The 20,488-nt window shown below is 42.8% G+C and overlaps 1 protein-coding gene across 1 annotated transcript in view; it reads left to right on the top strand.

The window, feature by feature from the left end:
* Window positions 1–13,157, top strand: part of SERTM1 (serine rich and transmembrane domain containing 1) — a 28,242-nt gene extending 15,085 nt beyond the window's left edge. The window contains exon 2 of the mRNA XM_075850033.1: window positions 9,230–13,157. Within this exon, the coding sequence (XP_075706148.1) occupies window positions 9,353–9,685 (333 nt within the window). The 5' untranslated portion in view covers window positions 9,230–9,352 and the 3' untranslated portion in view covers window positions 9,686–13,157. The remainder of the gene's footprint in view (window positions 1–9,229) is intronic.
* The last annotated feature ends 7,331 nt before the right edge of the window (window positions 13,158–20,488 follow it).

The raw sequence follows: 20,488 nt of genomic DNA, 5'->3' as shown, positions 1-20,488 counted from the left end.
TAGATATTACCACACACTGCTCCCTGTAGATAATACCACACACTGCTTCCTGTAGATATTACCACACAAGGCTCCCGGTAGATATTACCACGCACAGCTCACTGTAGATAATACCACGCACTGCTTCCTGTAGATACTGTCACTCAAAGCCCCTGGTAGATACTGCCAAACACAGCCCCCCTCTTGTAGACAGTGCCACACACAGCCGCCCTAGTAGATAGTGCCACACAGCCCTCCCCCTGTATTGTGCCACACAGCTCTTCCCCTGTATAGTGCTACATAACCCTCTCCCTGTATAGTGCCACACAGCCCTCCCCCTGTATAGTGCCACACAGTCCTCCCCCTGTATAGTGCCACACAGCCCTCCCCCTGTATAGTGCCACACAGCCCCCTAGTAGATTGTGCCACATATCCCCTTCAGTAGATAGCGTCACACAGCCCCCTCAGTAGATAGCGTCACAGGGTGCGACTATAGGCCTGCAGCCTATAGTATTCATTTGTATCTGCGTCCCAAGGACGCAAATACAAGTGAATCTGGCAGTCTCTAGCACAGTGGACCCCTCCGGTGCTAGCGATGCCACCGGGCATTTATGTGCTGGGCGGCCTGGGCCTCCTCATGCCGCGGGCCCCGTAGCAGCCGCTATGGCTAATATAGTCGGCAGGGGACCCTAACGCCAGCCCTGCCTACAAAAGTAAGCAGCGGGGCAGAGAGACAATGTCTCTCTGCTCCGCTGCTGGATAAAAGCAGCTCGCTGCCTGGGCCCACCGGAGGATTCTCCGGTCCTCTGGTGGGCCAGTCCTACACTGGCTGGGGGTAAGTACTAGATTTTTTTTGGATGGAATTCCCTGAAGGTCTTTGGTTGTATACACTGCGTAGTTATATGCAGTGTATATGACCCATGTAAACCCACCCATCGAGTGGCGGACATGCGCAGCCAGCTCTCCTTTTCTGGTATTTTTTGATGCGTTTCTTAGTGCGGCCAGATGCTACATTAAAATCTATAGTTGAATGCAAAATGTACTACAAACAACTGTGTTTTGGTTTGTGGTGTTTTAGTCAATTTTGTGGTCAGTGGCATTTTTTTCTTAAAACATTCCATTGCGTTTTTTCTTTTTCCCATATGCTTCTCTATAGGACTTCAAAAACTCAATTTAAAAAAACATGTATTAGAGTACACTAAATGAAAAAACGCCACCAGAAACAACATAAAAAACTCATGTTACATTTTAATAACGCTGGCGTTTTTAGAAGCGCTATTTTGAAGCAGTTGAAATTGCAAGAATAATTCTATGTGTGACGGAGGACTTAATGACGTACATTATTTTTTGCCACAAAATATTGGTAAAAAGTATGGCAGCCACGAGGGGATCTTAGGAAGAGAAAAGTGTCTAAATTGATCATACTGCATACGCCATTTTGATACATTTGTCAGAATTTGTACATTTTTCCCATTTTGCAAAATGTTACGTGACAATATTGATAAATCTTACCCAATGGCCTGTCATACAAAAAGACAGTTTATCGTCAGTGCTATCATTAATAGGACAAAAGAGAACATAGGTATAAAACCAAAATAACTGACAACAATCCTATTTTATAGCTGTGTGTAATAGAGTATCTGTATTTACCCTAGGCCCCAAAATGTATAGATATTATATTAGTGCTGTTGTGTGCACCTAATATTTACAGTGTACGTATATCACTGTGTAAGAAACACTGTAATCCATTATGTGTAAAATGTATTATATTGTGACGGCCATATATGAAGTTATTATCTGAACCAAGTTACTGTATGGCAGTATATGGGCACAACATGTCAGCATTCTGAAACTGCATTACTGTATTTTGGGCAATTTATAGCAATATGTGATTGCAGGTTTTACTGACTTCTAGTGGTCCGTGTGAAAACTGCAATGATGTTGATGAGTTCAGAGAGCAGTTTCTTGTATGGCTGGTTCCAAAGAACCACAGAAACAAAAACGCTAAAATAAAGAAGAAAATAGCTTTACCTTAATATAGTTTTGTTTTTAAGAAAAAATCTTCTACGATTATACACAAATTATATAACAGTAGATCATGGTATTTCTTACAATGAAACTGGACAAAAACGGGAAATTCAATATTTGCCCAGAGATGTGACTATATTGTCACCCCAACAAACTGTGATTAGGGGAGATCTTGGGCTTTCTTCCTACAGGACGCCCTCAGTAACTACACTCTTCTTTATAAAGAAAGGCTCATGACACTGGTCCCAGAAGGGATGCAGGCAGCAAAAAGCCTAGAAAACTCTGCATAGTGGAACCCCAGGAAAGCATTACTTGTGGGGGAAGGGTAGGGTTACATAAAGGCTCGCCTCTAAGCTGGACAGCAGCTGAAGTTTTCTTTTTTTGCCCAGATACTTCATTTATATTATACTTTGATAAGAGCCGTCTGACTGATAATGGAGGGCATCTTTGAAATTTTTTTTATTCCTGCTGTCATTTTTCTCGTGTTAGTTACAAAGTGCCAGCAGTCACCTGACTGGTTTATATGAGCCACTCTTTGCAGCACAGTTCTGTGTTGCATGATAAATATGAAATATCACGATGTGTAAACTGCGTCGTTATCACAATAGTTACTGACAGCTAATATAAGAGCATTCATTAGTTGTAGAATAACAATATTGACTATAATATCTGGTTACCATACTGGCAGGCAGACTATATGTCTCATTCACATGGGATATTAATTACTTAGGTAACATTTAAATAAATGTCAACAAAATGTCAGAGATCTGTAGGAAAATGTATGTATTGCTATATATTCAAGACATCTGTATATACAATTTTTATAACGTTTTTCTTGTAATTTCAGCCCAAATTATAGCGTCATGGTAATACGGATATATACAGCCCACCATTATACCAGCATATACCATTAAATAATACTGGGTGGTTTTAGTTTGCTCTTGGGGTTCATGTCCTCGGGGGTTCCCTAGGAAATGGGCAGCAATTTATTACACACTTAAAACCGGCCCTGCATAGCGACTACCTGTAGCTGTAACTAGAGATATAGATAGATAGATAGATAGATAGATAGATAGATAGATAGATAGATAGATAGATAGATAGATAGATAGATAGATAGATAGATAGATAGATAGATAGATAGACGGACAGAAAGTTCCATAAACTTTTTGCCTGCTAAAGGCATCAAATCGCACGAGTGCGCATCTTTCTTTGGGTGCTATTTGTTTGCGAGTCACAATCAACTGTGGCTGGCAATTTTTTCCCCATGAACTTCTAAAGACCTCTCGTACCCCAGTCACGCCCCAGTGGCACATTAGTCAAGTTGGATATTTGGTCTCAGCCGTGTTAGGTCACATGTCGCAACGGGACCACATAGACAATTATTAACTACGATATTGCAAGCGACATAGTGATTTTCTTTGTATGTAGCCATAGCTTAAGTGTTTACCATGTATTATTTAATAATTCAGGGATTTATTTTTTCACATATATTGGTATACATAAAACTTTACAATATATTTCATTCGAGGAAAGTGGCATCTTCCACGCCTTCCAGTAGCTTGTAGTTCCCTTTTACTTGCCTATAAGCTTTCTTTCAATTTTGAGAAATGCTATCAGGATGAACCTAGATGTGCAAAATGTATAGCAAGTCACATTTTTTTTAATAAAAACTCCAGCCTCAGATACAAAGAACAGCCCCATAATGACAGCCAAAGTGTCTCCATCACAGTCGCCCCTATAATGGTACTCTCATAACAATTTCAAGCAAAATGCCCCAATTACCAGTGCCAACTAGAACACCTCCCTCCTCCAGATCAGCATCACAGAGCTTCTTGTCTTGATTATAACATATTCTGGTTTATTAAAAAGCCATAGGAAACTAATTTGTAACGGTGGAGAACCTTCAGGAATCCCAAAATAAAATGACTGCTACTAAAATTTTGTGCCATAATAAGAAACATTTCCAAATTACTTCTCTCTGCTCAGTCTTCTATTTCTTATCTTGTGAAATTCGTCATTATATTGCAGTCTCTATGCTGGAAACAAGTGTCAGATTTTCAGACTTTTTAAGGGCCTGTTCACATCAGCGTTGCTTTTCCGTTCATCGATTCCATTGCAGCTTTCCGTCAGAGGAACCCATGAACGGAAACCTTACGGAACGTAAACAAATGGAAAACAATTGCAACAGAAGCATTACTATTGAAATCAATGGTAATGCAAATGGAAGCTATGGTTTCCATTTGTGTTTATGGGTTCCTCCTATGGGAAAGGAACGGAAGCCATGAATAGAACCCAACGCTGATGTGAACGAGGCCTTAATTATAACACGTTAGATTAAAGGAATTTCAATGTAATAAAATAATTAATATAGATAAAATCTTGTGCCCAGCCATCCTTCATGACTTCTAAAAATTCTATGCAGACTTGTGTCTACCATGTTTGTTTTTTTAATGCCCAGTCTACATTTTGCTATGTGAGGCTCAAAATTCCTATCATGGCACAGCATACTAAGATTCCAATTCCTATGAATGTTTGTATATTTGTTATTTTTTATGCTAACTGTAAAGAGAGAGGTTAGAATTCAAAGCACATGCACAGAATACATGAAGCCTCCTGAATACTTAATTTGTTCAAGTGACAACTGGTACAAAAGATGAGTTTGGCCTTTAGGCTGCACGAATATGCAATAAGCAATGAGATAGGACTGACGGTAATGAGGAAATTCAGCCGTCAGTGAACTCGGAGAGACCTATGGAGTGAAAGACAAATAGCTCTGAAATTGCTTTAGAGGATGTCATGGCATGCAAAACTGATAACATATATATACATTTCAAATAAAGTATAAAGATATAAAAAAAAACAATATGGCGTGCCAAAAGCCAGTGTCTTCTTCGGTAAACGATGAAAAAAAAAACAAAGAAACATTGGTATTAAAAGAGACTTCAAATAAATTTTTAGATTGAGGTAAATAATTTAAATGATGATTTATGATTAATTCAAATTAATCATAATAACAATAAATATTATTATGAATGATAGAATTCACTCACTAACAATGGCAGGCAAAGACAAGAGGGGGCCCCATAGCAGAGATCTAACTGGACCCTCGTTATAATACCAGGACAGAGAGGCTTGGTGTCCTTTCCAGAACACTTGGACAAATTTCACAACTTCTAAGGAAAGTGGAGTCCTGCACAGGAACGTGACATCCAGTAGCAAAAAGAACAGGATTAGCCAAGAGCTGAGCCCCCTCTGTTTCAGGGCACTATAGCAGCTGCATTGTCGGCATTCATAGTATGTATGCCCTTGTTCTTTAAATTGCATTTCAATCTGAGGATATAAATAGAGGAGAAAGGGCCTCCCAACAAAAATCAAAACGGTGTCTCTTTCTGGTATAGACCACATTCCAATCTCGGTAAAGAAAACCCAAAACTTGATGGCATAACCCTTGAGCCAGTTGTCTCTCCCAGGAGAAGCTCCTGAGAAACTCTAAAGGCTGCCTTGTATGGTATATTTGGTATGGCCTTGAATGAGAACATAAATATGTGAATGTAGTAATGTCTTCTATTATATTACACATAATACTATATTACTACATTAGTACAATAGCAAAACTTGAATTAATTAATATGCCATATAAGTCTACCAAGACAACATGAAACCTTGGTGCTTCACCCATTCAATATTTAGCACCAGCAGCTTACAAAGCTGCCAGACAGATGGAGTGTTAGGAAATGTCCGTCACTTTAAGATTATCATGATCACTAGTCCCAAATTCTGGACGGTTCTGTTTTTAGTTGTTCAGCCTATCCCTTCTCTCTGTCTTTTGTCCTATCAGGTGTAAGGGTGGAGTACTTAAACCTGGGTTGCTTCTGTGTTCTTTGCTTGTGATTTTCCTTGCTGCATGTTTTTGATCAAGCTTCTGACTAAACCCTGTACCTTTAACTATTTTGACTTTTTGGAACTGGACCTCGGCTTGTCTCTGGATTACAATTATATGTTAATACACCCATAAATTACCTGCGTAATTAAAAATTTTATTTAATTAATTTAAAGTTTGTAATGAAACATACAATTTTTTGTAATCTGTTTTTATTTTCTGATTATATCTTTTTTTATTCTATTTTCTTTACATGGTTATGGGGCAACCATCTTGCCTCAGTTGTTGTTCTGAGCTGTGAATAGTAGATTTAGAGATTTACATTACAGCAATCACCTGGACATAAGAAACCTCAGTCATAAAATGGCTCATTGACTTCTATGGGAAAGTGTTGTGGGCATGCTCTATATAATCTGCAGAAGTAACAACTGTAGGGCACGGGTGAGCTGTATTCATCACATATTGTCAATGGTGTACTCCTTTGTTAGCTCCATTAAACTTTATAAAAGAGGTGTTACTTTTTTTTGTAATTCTGCCCTGCTCTGATAATAAAAAGATGACCGCTGAAAAGTGTCCCTTACAAAACAGGAAGTGTCAGTCTATTGTGAGGCTCAGTGGCCAGTAGAAAAGCTAAAATATTTCCTTTATTCAATATAATGAAATATAAAAAAATCATCAAGAAAAACCCAAAAATACTTTTAACATAAAAAGTTGATTTAAACAATAAAATTTTAAATGAATGATGGAAGATTTTATTCTTATGTATATGGTCCGGTTGAATCTGTTTTGGTTTGCAGGATTTAGTGCTCTGTAAATCCTGTAAAGAGAAACCTGAAACTATAGTGTTGTAAAAACTTTTAACATAAAAACATGAGTTAGATTAGGAAAAGGAAAAGGGGAAAAGAATGTGGTCTGTGAGAAAATTAATAATTAACTTTTATTATATTTGCATTAAAAGAAACAAATGATTAAAAGGTCCAGTGGTGCAATTTGGTATGTGTGAGTGACCCCTCAATTCACATACCCTTGGCCATGAATTAATTGATGAGGTGATATATAATATTGCTGTCCGTATGTTCCGTTAGTAGTACTAGATGATTATACTATAACTGCCACAGATTGCATTATAAATGAATGAAGCTGTTAAGCTAAGAGTTCTACCGATCACTCTGTCTTGAATTGAGACTGGCTGTATAGCCTTGATTGAAGTAATGACTGTTACACTATGTGGCAATAAATGCAGCTGGGCCAGTGGAGATGTGCCCTGCTGCGTATTGAGAAGAAGTGTAATGATAAGCAAGGTGAGACCTTGCAAGCCTCTCTCCCCTGCGTTAGTGTTGGTATAACGGTGTGAACAGTCACTAAACCGCACCCTCACGCTGGTGTCCCTGGGGATCCGAGCAGCAGCGTGGGGAACGGCCGTGTGTAATAGTAGGAACACTCTCAGCTGTCAGCTGAGAGGCAATGTGAGAGAGTCATTCACAGGAATGACTCTGCTATTAGGACGGCCGTGAGCAATAGTGGCCGTGCTCAGCTGTAAGCCGAGAAGCAGTGTCACATTGACCGCCTGCAAGTTGCCTGATGGCAAAGTGTGCCACAGTGGTACCTGGGCAAAAGCAGAGCGGCGAGGGCTAAGGTCCGGCACCGAACCTCACCCCAGGGGCAACTGAATGTGTGCGGCGAGGCTGCTGTCAGTGCCCGCAGGTGAACAGGAGTCACCAACGGGAGCCGGCAAGAAGCCAGACAGAATGCAAACACCCAGCTGATAGACTCAGCAGGGCGCACTGCAGCCACGAGCACGGACAACCAGCAGGCAGCTGGCAGCCGTGATTACAAAGAGGATCGTAGAGCGAGTAGTGGAACTTGGACAGCTAGGGCCAAGTGGTGCACCATAGGATTGTTAAAATTGTTGCTAAGCACCCGACGCGCATTTCGCCAGAATTCTGGCTTCTAGGGGTGAAAAGCCGCCATTAAACCGCCCTATAAATAGGGTTCTTGGTTGATTGACAGCCCCATTAGCCAATCAGAGACCTTGGTCTCGATTGGTATGGAAATACACGTATTGTCATTAAAGTTTGGGATAGAACATATGGCAGCAGCTATAATACACCATACAGATGTGTCTGAGTTCAAATTAAATTGTAGGCATTTCCTGAGCTCTGCAAATATGCAGATATGCATTAACACTAGGAAATGAAAGAGAAATAGGGGAGGTTTTTATCATCCTCAGTCCCCATTGTGTTATAAGGAGCAGCATTTTTGAAAGATTTTATGAGAGGATTTTCATATATAATTATTTAACTTATATTTTGTTACTTTGTTATCTTATTAGTACAAGAAGCAGCCGAAACCAAGGTGTATATTTGTTATAAAAAGCAGCCAAAGCCAAAATTTTCATTTAGTCCCGTGGGACTCACTGTCCGCATGTGGAAGATCCATTCGCTCTCCTTTTTGAGGAGTGCTTGATCTAGATTGCCCCTTCTGATGCCCAGATGTATTTGGCACAGAGCCCAGCCCTTCAAGGAGGTCCAGTCAGAATTATGTACGTCCCCGAAGTGTCTAGCTATAGGGGTCGGGTTAAAGGGCTTGTTTTTGGTCTTGCAGTCTTTCATATTTTTTTCAAAATTGATTATTGAATTGATATGCTCGCGAATTTGTATGCGCAATTCTCTCTTGGTTTTCCCAATATATTTCAGGCCACACGGGCATTCGAGGCAGTAGATCACACCAGAAGTTGAGCATCTTATGTGATCTGTAATCCGATGGAGATTACCAAGGGCGTCCACAAAATCTTTTTTGTCCACTAGTACCCGGCAAGCTCTGCACATTTTGCACGGATGGAAACCAGGACTGAGTACCTTATTGGCTCTGTTCTTTCTTGAAAAGTGACTTTGTACCAGGATATTTGAAATGGTTTTACACTTTCTATATCCCAAGGAGACTTTATTGCTAAGGAGATTTTTAAGCACTGGGTCACTGAGTAGGATGTTCCAATGGTGGTTCAGGATATGCGTCATTCCATCCCAGTTTTCATTGTAATCTGTAATAAATCGTGGTTGTGGTTGTGCTATATTGGCCCTAATTTTTGCACAATTATAGCACAACCACAACCACGATTTATGGCCTGCTGACCATAGAGATGACTGCTGAGCCTTTCCCCAATGTACACAGGACATACTGAAAAGTCATCTCTACGAAGCAGGACGTTTCAGCTTACGCTCATTGGCCAATGTGAAACTATACAGAGAGTGGGATGGGGAAAAAAACAAAAAACTAATATAACTTAACTGGCAGAGAATGTTATGGAAAACTGAAATCAATTTTACTTATCTATTTCAGATTAACCCTCCGCAGAAGTCTGGATACAGTCCAAATCAAGGCTATTACCAGTAGTATTCCAAGATGTCATAACTTTATCTCATCATAGATCTTCAGAAAGGCCACCACATTGCTCATGCCAAAATGTCAGGCCTTGGTCCTTCAGTTGCTTTACCAGAAGAAGCGGGAAATGGAACTTTTTTAGAACTGTTTCCTACATCTCTTTCAACATCAGTGGATTCATCACCATCAGCACCCAACCGTTTATCAAACGTTTATGTCTACGTGTCCATCTTCCTAAGCCTCTTGGCTTTCCTTCTTCTGCTGCTAATCATTGCTCTTCAAAGACTTAAAAATATTATCTCCTCTACATCATCTTACCCAGAATATACAAGTGATGCAGGAAGCTCCTTTACTAATTTAGAAGTTTGTAGCATATCCTCCCAGAGGTCTTCTTTTTCTAACCTTTCTTCATAGAAAGAGATAAAAGGGCATTACTAAAAACAGGAAACCTGGAAATCTCGCATGTGACTAACACCTTTGAAACCCAGTAGACATCCCTTATTCTGTTTGAAATCATGCTGCTTTTTAACTCAATTTTGCTTTTGTCATTTATATGTTTCATCTGCTTTGTGCCCAATTTCAGTCTACTTGAATGTTTCTCTTGTTAAATAAACTCAAAGCAAATGTAGTCCTACTAATCAGGATGCTCACGGAGATCAAAGACGGTTATTTTAGAGGGCCCTAAATTTAAACACGTACCTGAGCTTTATTACGGTTACTATATGTAGAGAGTGCAGAATACTGTACAACTCTGATTCTTCTCAATGATATTTACATTATATAGGGACAAAATGTCTGGACATAGAAAAATTTTGGCAACAATTATGGTTAAAATACATTACGGATTTGGACAAGTGGGAGGTTAGTGATCTGCACCGCACTAGAAATTTCTATCCACGTATTACAGTGATTTATAATAAGTTGTTACAAGGTCTTTACTAGACCATAGGCATATTTACAGAATAGAGGTGAAATCTGAATACATTTTGGTTATTGAACAGAAGGCATCCTGTATAAGTTAGCCAAATATAAGCCTAGGATCAAAATATTGGAAAAAATGGAATCTCTATAAAAGCGCTGCTGACTAGAAATTAGACGGTAGTAACAATATTATTAACAGATCAATTTATTGTGACTATGCGTTTTGACGCTGACCTATCGTCTTCCTTAGGTCAATGATACAAACAGTGATAAAGCATGACTTATATAACATTGAAAAAAAACGACAAAACCACCCTCATGACATCACATTAGGTCAAGGTGGTGGTTGATGACGAGGAATAAAAGCCAAGTAGACAATCGATGGATTCATACAATTACGCAAAGGCGTAACTTGGTCTCCTCATATAGGCCGGAGGGACCTTTTGTGTTTATATAGCTACATATTCCACAGTCCTGTATAGTGGTTATCATTCACATCAGTCCCCAATGGGGCTCACAATCTAATTTCCATAGATGGAAAAGTGGTTTCTTATATTTAGGCAACTAAATCTTTGCAACACCTGAATCTCTGAAAATCTTTATATGGAAGTTACGGGGATACACTCAGAAGGTTATGCTCTTTAACTATTTAAAAATGGGGTCTCCGTACTGGTTTTGATTTGCACCATATCGTCTCCAATTTAGCAGAATTGTGGGATCAGCACCATACTACCTAGTTCTCCACAGGATTTGTTTACTCGGATATGGTTTGAAATTCCATATATATGAAGATGGATATAATTTCTACTGAAATATACTGTTTTGAATAAAGTGCAGGAACTACCTTCTTTACTTCTGTAAATAAGTCAATTTCTCCACAGTAAAGACAAACAAAACATTTTCCTGAGGACAAAATAATATTAAATTATTATGATAGATTCTATATTCTGATTGCGTTACAGTTAAGCGTATGCAACCTAAAAGTGAATTACTGTAGTTTTTGGATCTATACCAGAGACGTGCAATAACAGAATTCCTACTATTCTACAATATAAATATGCCACCTGACCCTAAAGCGTAACTAACTTTGCATAAATCAATAGTACAAGGCTACATAAGGAACTTTGTAATATATTTTGATACAGAAAATTGCCTTTTTCTCAACTTGTCAGAAGCCTTTTCTCCCTCCGATGGCTCATGCACTAATCACTCATTCTCAATTCACTGGTAAAATCCATCCTCAGTGAAGGAATGATCAGACAGTTTATCAACCTCACTGAGAAATCAGGTTGCAGCTGCTCCTCATAGATGTCTATGGAGAGGGGAGGAGGATGAGGAGAAATCTGCTGCAGAGAGACAGTGGCAGAGGGACACAAAGATGCTGCAGCTTCTGGTAAGTGTTCTACTATTTCACTACAGAGCTTGATCCGTAGCAACACTGCTCATTATTTCTCTATAATGTCCTGGTGTGTGTGTGTGTGTGTGTGTGTGGTGCGTGCGTGCGTGCGTGTGTGTGTGTGTGTGTGTGTAAGAGAGAAAGAGAGGGATAGCGGAGCAGGATCTCTTTGTGTGCTGTGTATGGGAGACATTATAGCGGGTGTGTGTGTGTGTGTGTGTGTGTGTGTGTTTGCGTGCGTGTGTGCGTGTGTGTGCGTGTGCAGTGGCGGATTAAGTAAACCATAGGCCCTGGGCTGTTACACAAACTTGGGCCCCCACCGCCACTCTGCCGTGTCTATAATGAAACCACCCTTCTGTTCAGGCATTGACAAATAGGTGCTACGATTCCCTTTGTTAAAGGACTGTGTCCCTACATTCTGATAGTCTCCAACCATCGCTGACAGCATCACACTGTGTAGGGACACATACTCTTGACAATGGGAATAGTAACACGCATTTGTCTATTAGTCCTGGGTACACAAAGACTCTATGTGGAATACAAGGATTTCCTATAACAGATATGTCAGGAGAGGGGACAGCAAGGTAAAACGAAGAGAAAGTTCATGCAGTCTCTTGCTAACGGCACCAAGCTAGTAAGTAACAAATGCAATGTGTAAAATTAAATTCTTTCTTTATTCGTGCAGACTACGTGTTTCTGGACCGAACCCGTCCCTTCGTTAGGTCAGGTATAATGTTTGCATATGGAAGGTGCGCAATTTTATATTATAAAAAATGGGAAACCCTGGAAGAAACAGTTACATTTCTTTAAAAAAAATATACAGTAGGGGAGGAGGGAAAAGAAGGAGCATGTTCTGACATTACGAACAAGCACAAATAAACATTTCATTCATAAGTTTTCCGTTAGTATGATTAATAGTAATAGTTGTCTTCAAATTTTTTTTGTTTAGTAAATTATTGTGCAGCAGAAATTGTAAAGCATGGTCTTTATCGCTTTATAACAGGAATCCGTTCCTTCCACTAGTTTTCCTGCATATATGGACAGTGACAGGGCTTCCCTCTAGGAGCGGAATCCCCGGCCTATGTTCTGGCTGGGGATTCCCCTCCTAAATGGAGTCCCAATGGTGCTATCTACAGGGGGGTGGTGCTATCTTCAAGGGGGGTATGGCACTATCTACATGGACACTGTGGCACTATATAGGGGCACTATCGACAGGGGACAATTTGGTGCTATCTACATGGGCATATGTAAGAGATCAGCAGCACAACCAGGTCAATTTTAATCAGCAGGAAAGGACAACTCCCCAATCATGGGTGGTGCACGCAGCAGAAAAAGCCTCCGATCCATGGAAGAAAATGTATACAAATTGAAGAAAGGAACTGCAGCACTCAGGATTATCCAACGAAAGTGTGTTTTATTCACCAAGCATAAAAACTCTTGCAATGTTTCAACCCAGCATGGGTCTTTATCAAGCATGGTTACAGAGATACAGTGCACACTTTTTATAGTACATAGTACGTGACATAATTTCCTGTACATAATGTAATATAAACACAGTGCTTAACATAATTAACAGATACATAATAAAGTTTATAAACATACCCAAATATTCCATGTGCTATGAACTCCTTAAAAATGTGTGGATCGCCAATGAATACACCTGCACAAGATATATTGAGCCCTTAGTATGTGTAGCGTTTTGGGATGCCTAGTGTGCATGCCCAGATCATTTGTCTTTACATATTGAGCGTCTCTTGTTTCCATAGAGAGCCGAACACGACTGCGCATGCACGAATTCGGTAAGGACCGTGCATGCGTCATACAGTATACTATGCCGGGCAGGCATTCTACTACGAACTAGTCCATCACCTAGGAGACCACTGGCACTCAGACAGCACTAGCGTATATATACATATAATGTAGCGTCCATGGCCACAGGCCGTCGGGTATACTCACCTCCTGACACCCGCAGCCATGGATCCGTGAGCGCTGGTCCCCATGTCCTTCCTAGGAGATGCCAGCGCTCACTTCCGCTCCAGTCTGCTGTGTCCCGTTGGGTGCGCACACACGCTTGTGCCTGCTGTAAAACAATCATCATTATCAACCACATGATTTTCTGGTCTATAAGAAGGTCCCAACCCTTCTGATCCTTGCCTGAGCGTTGTTAGTTTATCCCAAATCTGTCTTGTAAATTGTCCCTTAGTGTTTCCCGTTCCAGTTGTTACCCGTGCCCTGTTACCTGTTCCTGTATCCCGTGCTGTTCTTGTTCCTGTGCCTACTAGTGTTGGAGTCGTGTCTACTGCACCTGCTGTCGTTTGCCACGTACAGTATCTTCTGCCACGTCCAGTGTCTTCTGCCACATCCAGTGTCTTCTGCCACGTCCAGTGTCTTCTGCCATGTCCAGTGTCTTCTGCCACATTGGATACTGCACGCCACGTCTGGCGCTACCTGCTGCACCGACCTCCATACGTGCTGAAGCCACAGCCACTGTCTGGACTAGTTCAGGTACCCAAGTGTTACGAACTGCCATAGACTTTTGTATAGACTGTGACCTGGTCAGCTGCCTCTCCGCTATGCCGGAGTGGCCTAGTGGGTCCACATACCCTGTGACCGTGACAGTACGCTCAGGCCATAGAACCCGCTGACTAGCCCAGCACCGCAGTCCAGAAGATACAGATGGAGATGCATGATCTACGCACACGTCAGGATCAACTCCTTGAGGCTGTGAATTCTATCTTGGTCCGTCTGGATCTACTCACTGTTCCACCTCCGGTTCTTCCTCCTGAGGCTGTTGCTGTGCCACTCCCCGTTGCTCCTCCTGTTTGTTCCGGATCCACAGTTCCTCTGCCTCTTCCTCCTCACTACGACGGTGATCCCACAGCATGTAGAGGATTTATTAATCAATGCACGGTTGATTTTAGGCTACGAGCTCATCGCTTCCCCTCCTAGGAGGCCAAGGTAGCATCTATCATCTTCCTTCTTGCTGGCAAGGCCCTCGCATGGGCGAACCCAATTTTGGAGCAACAAGGACCTGTATCCTCGGACCTAGCCTTGTTCCTGCATTCCTTTTGTGCCGTGTTCGAGGAGCCGGTCGAACATCCTCTGCCGCAGCTACTTTGTTGACCCTCAAGCAAGAGTGTTCCACAGTAGAGGAGTATTCTATCTCCTTCCATACCCTGGCAGCCGAGCTGGCATGGAACAATGAGGCACTGGTGGCGACCTTCTGGCAGGGACTGTCCTCTCACATCAAGGGCGAACTGGCAGCCAGCAACCTTCCTGCTACCTTGGATGCCCTCATCTTGTTAGCCACCTGGGTTGATATGAGAATCCGGGAGCGCACTCAAGAGGTTCGACAGGAGAGCCGGGTCCACAGACCAGCACACTCCGTCCAGAGACCACTATTGCCTTCCCCTAGTGCGCTACCTGAAGAACCCATGCAGGTAGACAGAGTCCGGTTGTCTGAACAGGAGAAGCAGCACAGACGCTCCTCTGGACTATGTATGTATTGTGGCCTTAAGGGTCATTTTGTGCGCCAATGCCCACAGAAACCGGAAAACTCCAGTACCTAGGGTTGGTTGGAGAGGCAACTCTAGGTGGGACGTCTCCAAACGTTAAAACCTCTCCCAAATTATCGATTCCTGTGGCCATCGTCTACGGAGGGACGTCACATCCCTCCTCCGCCTATCTTGAATCCGGAGCGGCTGCTAATTTCATCCAGCAGGATCTAGTGGATCGTTTACATCTACCCACAGTTCTTCTGGAGAGACCCCTGGCTGTTGCCTCTGTGAGTGGTCTACCATTGCCCGATCCGATTGTGTTCATCACGGAGCTGTTGACACTACAGGTCAGAGCTCTTCACTCGGAGCAGATCGCCTTCCTTGTACTCCCTAAGGCTATCAATCCTATCCTGCTGGGTCTGCCATGGCTTCGCCTACACGGCCCAGTTCTTGACTGGAGTTCCGGAGAAGTTCTTCAATGGGGTTCCAGATGCCATAGCAATTGCCTATCACAAGTCTATCCTGTTATGCCCCCTCTGCCTCAGTCACTCTCCGGTCTACTATCTCAGTATTTCAGTTTTGCGGCTGTCTTCTGCAAGCGAGAGGCTGAGACGTTGCTCCACATTGGAATTATGACTGTCCCATTGAACTGTTTCCAAATGCTTCTCTTCCCCGTGGACGGGCATATCCTCTCTCCTTGCCAGAGACTTTATCTATGTCAGCCTATATCAAGGAGAATTTGGAGAGGGGTTTTATAGGAAAATCTTCCTCCCCAGCTGGGGCCGGCTTCTTCTTCGTTAAGAAGAGAGATGGATCTCTTCGACCCTGCATTGACTACTGTGGTCTCAACCAGATCACGGTCAAGAACAAATACCATTTGCCACTTATATCCAAGCTGTTTTATCGCAAACGAGGAGCCAAACATTTTTCTAAGTTAGACCTTATCACCTAATTCGGATTCGCCGGGGTGACGAATGGAAGACGGCATTTAACACCCGTGATGGGCACTACGAATACCTAGTGATGCCCTTCGGACTGTGTAACGCTCTCGCAGTATTTCAGGAATTCGTCAATTATATTTTCCGAGATCTCCTCTATATGTGTGTTGTAGTTTATCTCAATGATATTTTGATTTTCTCCTCAGATCTGATGACCCATCGGAGGCATGTCCGTCAGGTTCTTCTGCTCCTAAGAGAGAATCGCTTATACGCCAAGTTGGAGAAGTGCATCTTTGAAAAGAGGTCTTTGCCCTTCCTGGGCTACATCATCTCGGATCAAGGTCTTAAGATGGATCCTGAGAAACTAAATTCTGTCCTGGAATGGCCATGTCCTCAAGGCCTAAGGGCCATACAGCGGTTCCTGGGATTCGCCAATTTCTACCGGCAGTTTATTCCAAACTTCTCTTCTCTGATGGCTTCCATCTCTACCCTTACCAAGAAGGGTGTGAACTCCAAGGTGTGGACTCTAGAGGCAGAGTCCGCATTTACTAGCCTCAAGAGAGCCTTTACTTCAGCTTCGATCCTCCATCATCCTGACGTATCTCGGCAGTTCTCATTGGAGGTGGACGCTTCCTCTGTTGGAGCTACTGGCCATCAAATTAGCTCTGGAGGAGTGGAGGCATCTTCTAGAGGGCGCAGCTCACCCCATTTTGGTCTACAACGACCACAAGAACCTTACCTACCTTCAGTCCGCTCAACGACTAAATCCCCGTCAAGCCACGTGGTCGCTGTTCTACACCAGTTTCCAATTTGTGCTCCACTACCGTCCTGCTGACAAGAATGTGATACCCTGTCCAGATCGATTGAGAAAGAAGACACGGTGGAGTCCCTTCAGACTATCATAGACCCGTCCTGCATTGTCACTGCCTATCCTCTGCAGGTTAGAGACATCCGGGGAGGACTTTTGTTCGGTTGGCAGACAGGAGAAGAATTCTCCACTGGGGACACAGGTCTAAACTGGCTGGGCACGCTGGTGTTCGTAAAACCCGAGACCTGATTGCTCGTCACTTCTGGTGGCCCACGCTACCTAAAGATGTTCTGGACTTTGTCTCTTCTTGCACAGTGTGTGCTTCTAACAAAGTTACTCACTCCAAGCCTGCCAGCCTGCTTCAACCTCTGCCTGTACCCAATGCCCCCTGGCAGCACATTACGATGGACTTTGTCACAGACCTTCCCCCCTCAGCAGGATGCAACACTGTCTGGGTGGTGGTGGACCGGTCATCTAAGATGGCACATTTTATCTCGCTAACCGGCATACCTTCTGCTCCCCGACTGGCGAGTCTCTTCATTCAACACATCTTTCGCTTGCATGGTTTGCCTCTTCACATTATGTCCGACCGGGGTGTTCAGTTTACCTCAAAGTTCTGGAGAGCCTTCTGTAAACTAATGGATGTGAGATTGGACTTTTCCTCAGCCTATCCCCCCCAGTCCAATGGGCAAGTTGAGAGGATCAAGCAGATCATGGAGAATTATCTCCGTCACTTCATCTCTTTACAGCACAATAACTGGTGTAAACAGTCAGTAGGAAGACTGTTAGAGGGTAGGTATGTGCCACTGAGATTTATTATCTCAGTGGTGTAAATCTCTGGGAAGTTCGTTGCTCAGCAAGGTTAGTTGGTGAGCAGGAGTTTTTTAGGCTGGATTTCAGGGTCCGGGATTTAGGAATGGCTGTAGAGATTCTGGGTGGGATGGCCATTCCCATACCTCCACTCCAGGTTTTGGTTTCTAGAGGTTCTGAGTCTCAGCTGGCCCTGATTAAAAGGGAAGCTGACAGTGTGAAGAGAGAGAGAGTGAGGAGGAAGGAGGTTGTTATTCATCCAGGGAGACTGCTATGACCAAAGCACCTAACAAAGGGGATTTACACACTCAGGTGGTGGCTGCTACAGGGTGAGAACTTTAAAGATTGTTTTTCAACAAAGTTATATTGTTTTGTTGGTTGCTTTACCCAGTGGACGCAAACTCTGTACAAAAAGGATCTGTTTGTTTGGTGCAAATAAAAAGTACCCACTGTGTCTGTTTTACCCTGTTTCCATGTGCGTGACTGCCCAATACAGCAACCCAAGGGGGACGCCAGCTCACACTGGGTACAACGTCTTCCATTGGCCGAGTTCTCGTACAACAACCACACAAGTGAATCCACCACTTCCACTCCATTTCACATTGTGTACAGTCAACATCCTAGAGTCCCTCTTCCAGTGTCGACTACATCTCAGGTACCCGCTGCTGACTCTGCATATGGGGACTTTCTGCAAATCTGGCAACAGACCCGGTCCTCTATTTTGCTGGCAGTCTATCGCATGAAGCGAAAGGCAGATACAAAGAGAAAAGAGTATCTCCCGGGTACCAAAGTCTGGCTATCCTCTGAGAACATTCGTTTGAAGGTACCTACATACATGTTTGATCCAAGGTTCCTTGATCCTTTCGAAATTCTGCAACAAATAAACCCTCTCTCCTATAAGCTGAGGCTGCCTCCTACACTCAGAATCCTCAACTCTTTTCATGTAACCCTCCTGAAACCAGTCTTCCTGAACCGCTACAGCAAGACTTCTAGTTCCTCAGTTGCTCCCAGCGGTTCTTCTGATGTGTTCGAGGTAAGGGAGATCCTGGACTGCAAATGGGTAGCAGGAAGGACTTTCTATTTGGTGGACTGGAGAGGGTTTTGTCCTGAGGAGAGGTCCTGGGAACCGGAAGAGAACCTCAGTGCTCCTGCTCTCATTAAGAAATTCCTCTCTCGCTCTGGCCCCAAGAAGAGGGGGCGTAAGAGGGGGGATATTGTAGCGTCCATGGCCACGGGCCGTCGGGTATACTCACTTCCCGACGCCCGCAGCCATGGATCCATGAGCGGTCCCCATCTCCCTCCTAGGAGACGCCAGCGCTCACTTCCACTCCGGTCTGCTGTGTTCCATAAAGGGCCAGCGTGCGCACCTGTAAAACAATCATCATTATCAACCACATGATTTCCTGGTCTATAAGAAGGCTCCAGCCCTTCTGATTCTTGCCTGAGCGTTGTTAGTTTGTCCCAAGTCTGTCTTGCAAATGATCCCTTAGTGTTTCCCGTTCCAGTTATTACCCGTGCCCTGTTACCAGTTCCTGTATCCCTTGCTGTTCTTCTTCCTGTGCCTACTAGTGTTGGAGTGGTGTCTACTGCACCTGCTGTCGTTTGCCACGTCCAGTGTCTTCTGCCACGTCCAGTGTCTTCCACCATGTCCAGTGTCTTCTGCCACATCCAGTGTCTTCTGCCACGTCCAGTGTCTTCTGCCACATCGGATACTGCCCGCCATGTCTGGCGCTACCTGCTGCACCGACCTCAATCCGTGCTGAAGCCGCAGCCACTGTCTGGACTAGTTCAGGTACCCAAGTGTTACGAACTGCTATAGACTTTTGTATAGACCTGGTCAGCTGCCTCTCCGCTACGGCGGAGCGGCCTAGTGGGTCCACATACCCTGTGACCGTGACATATAACCTGGTAGTATCTAGATTTTTATCTTCTCAACAGCCTTTCTTTCATTAGCAATACTTTAGGCTTTGATGTTGCCCCCTTATTCAGATAAAAAGTGTGTATATATATATATATATATATATATATATATATATATATATATAAAAAAAAATATATATATATATATATATATATATAGTCACATACCCTATGCAATCTTATAAGAATATAGCCATCAATTGCTTATTAGGAGACCAATTATACCATACATCCACAGTGTGTGGCCTTTTATATCTACTAGTGGGCCATAAATTACCCTATTAGAGACAAACTTAGGGGTACTGTAAAAGGGCTCTATTTATATATATATATATATATAAATATATATATAATGAATACTCACTTACTACACACTCATCCACGTGTGTACAAGGGCTGGTATAATAGCTGGGTTTCACCTACGTGGTCGCCCACTATTACTACCCCCTTTATAATCAGGGTCACTAGGGTTATGCCTAGTTCCCCTACCTTTTCCTTATACTAACGTCTAGTTGCTTTGCTTTGCTTTGCTTCTACGGAATAGGACCGTACAATAAATACAATTGTATAGTAAATAAAGGGTAATATTTATTACTAACAATAATCACACTTACATATAAAATACACCAAACTAAACACAGAACACAGTAACTGATCACAGTATAGTATCAGTATACCCCAATACACATAACACGTTAATATATACTGAGTATACTCACACTATACGTAGTACAGTATAAACACGGTATCCTATGTTATGCCTCCACCCTCATACCTAAACATACATATGTTACAATCCAATACACGCTACCTAATATCACTTTCCCTATACTCTAAGGGTTCAGCAATGGGTTATCAAGGGGAATGGGTTGCTGTGTAAATGGTGGGAAAGGGTTAAACAGGTACAGCAGGGCTAGCAAGTTAGTT

The sequence above is a fragment of the Rhinoderma darwinii genome, chromosome 2 (assembly GCF_050947455.1).
Source record: "Rhinoderma darwinii isolate aRhiDar2 chromosome 2, aRhiDar2.hap1, whole genome shotgun sequence".
Taxonomy (NCBI): Eukaryota; Metazoa; Chordata; class Amphibia; order Anura; family Rhinodermatidae; genus Rhinoderma; species Rhinoderma darwinii.
This window is presented reverse-complemented; position numbering and strand designations above follow the sequence as displayed.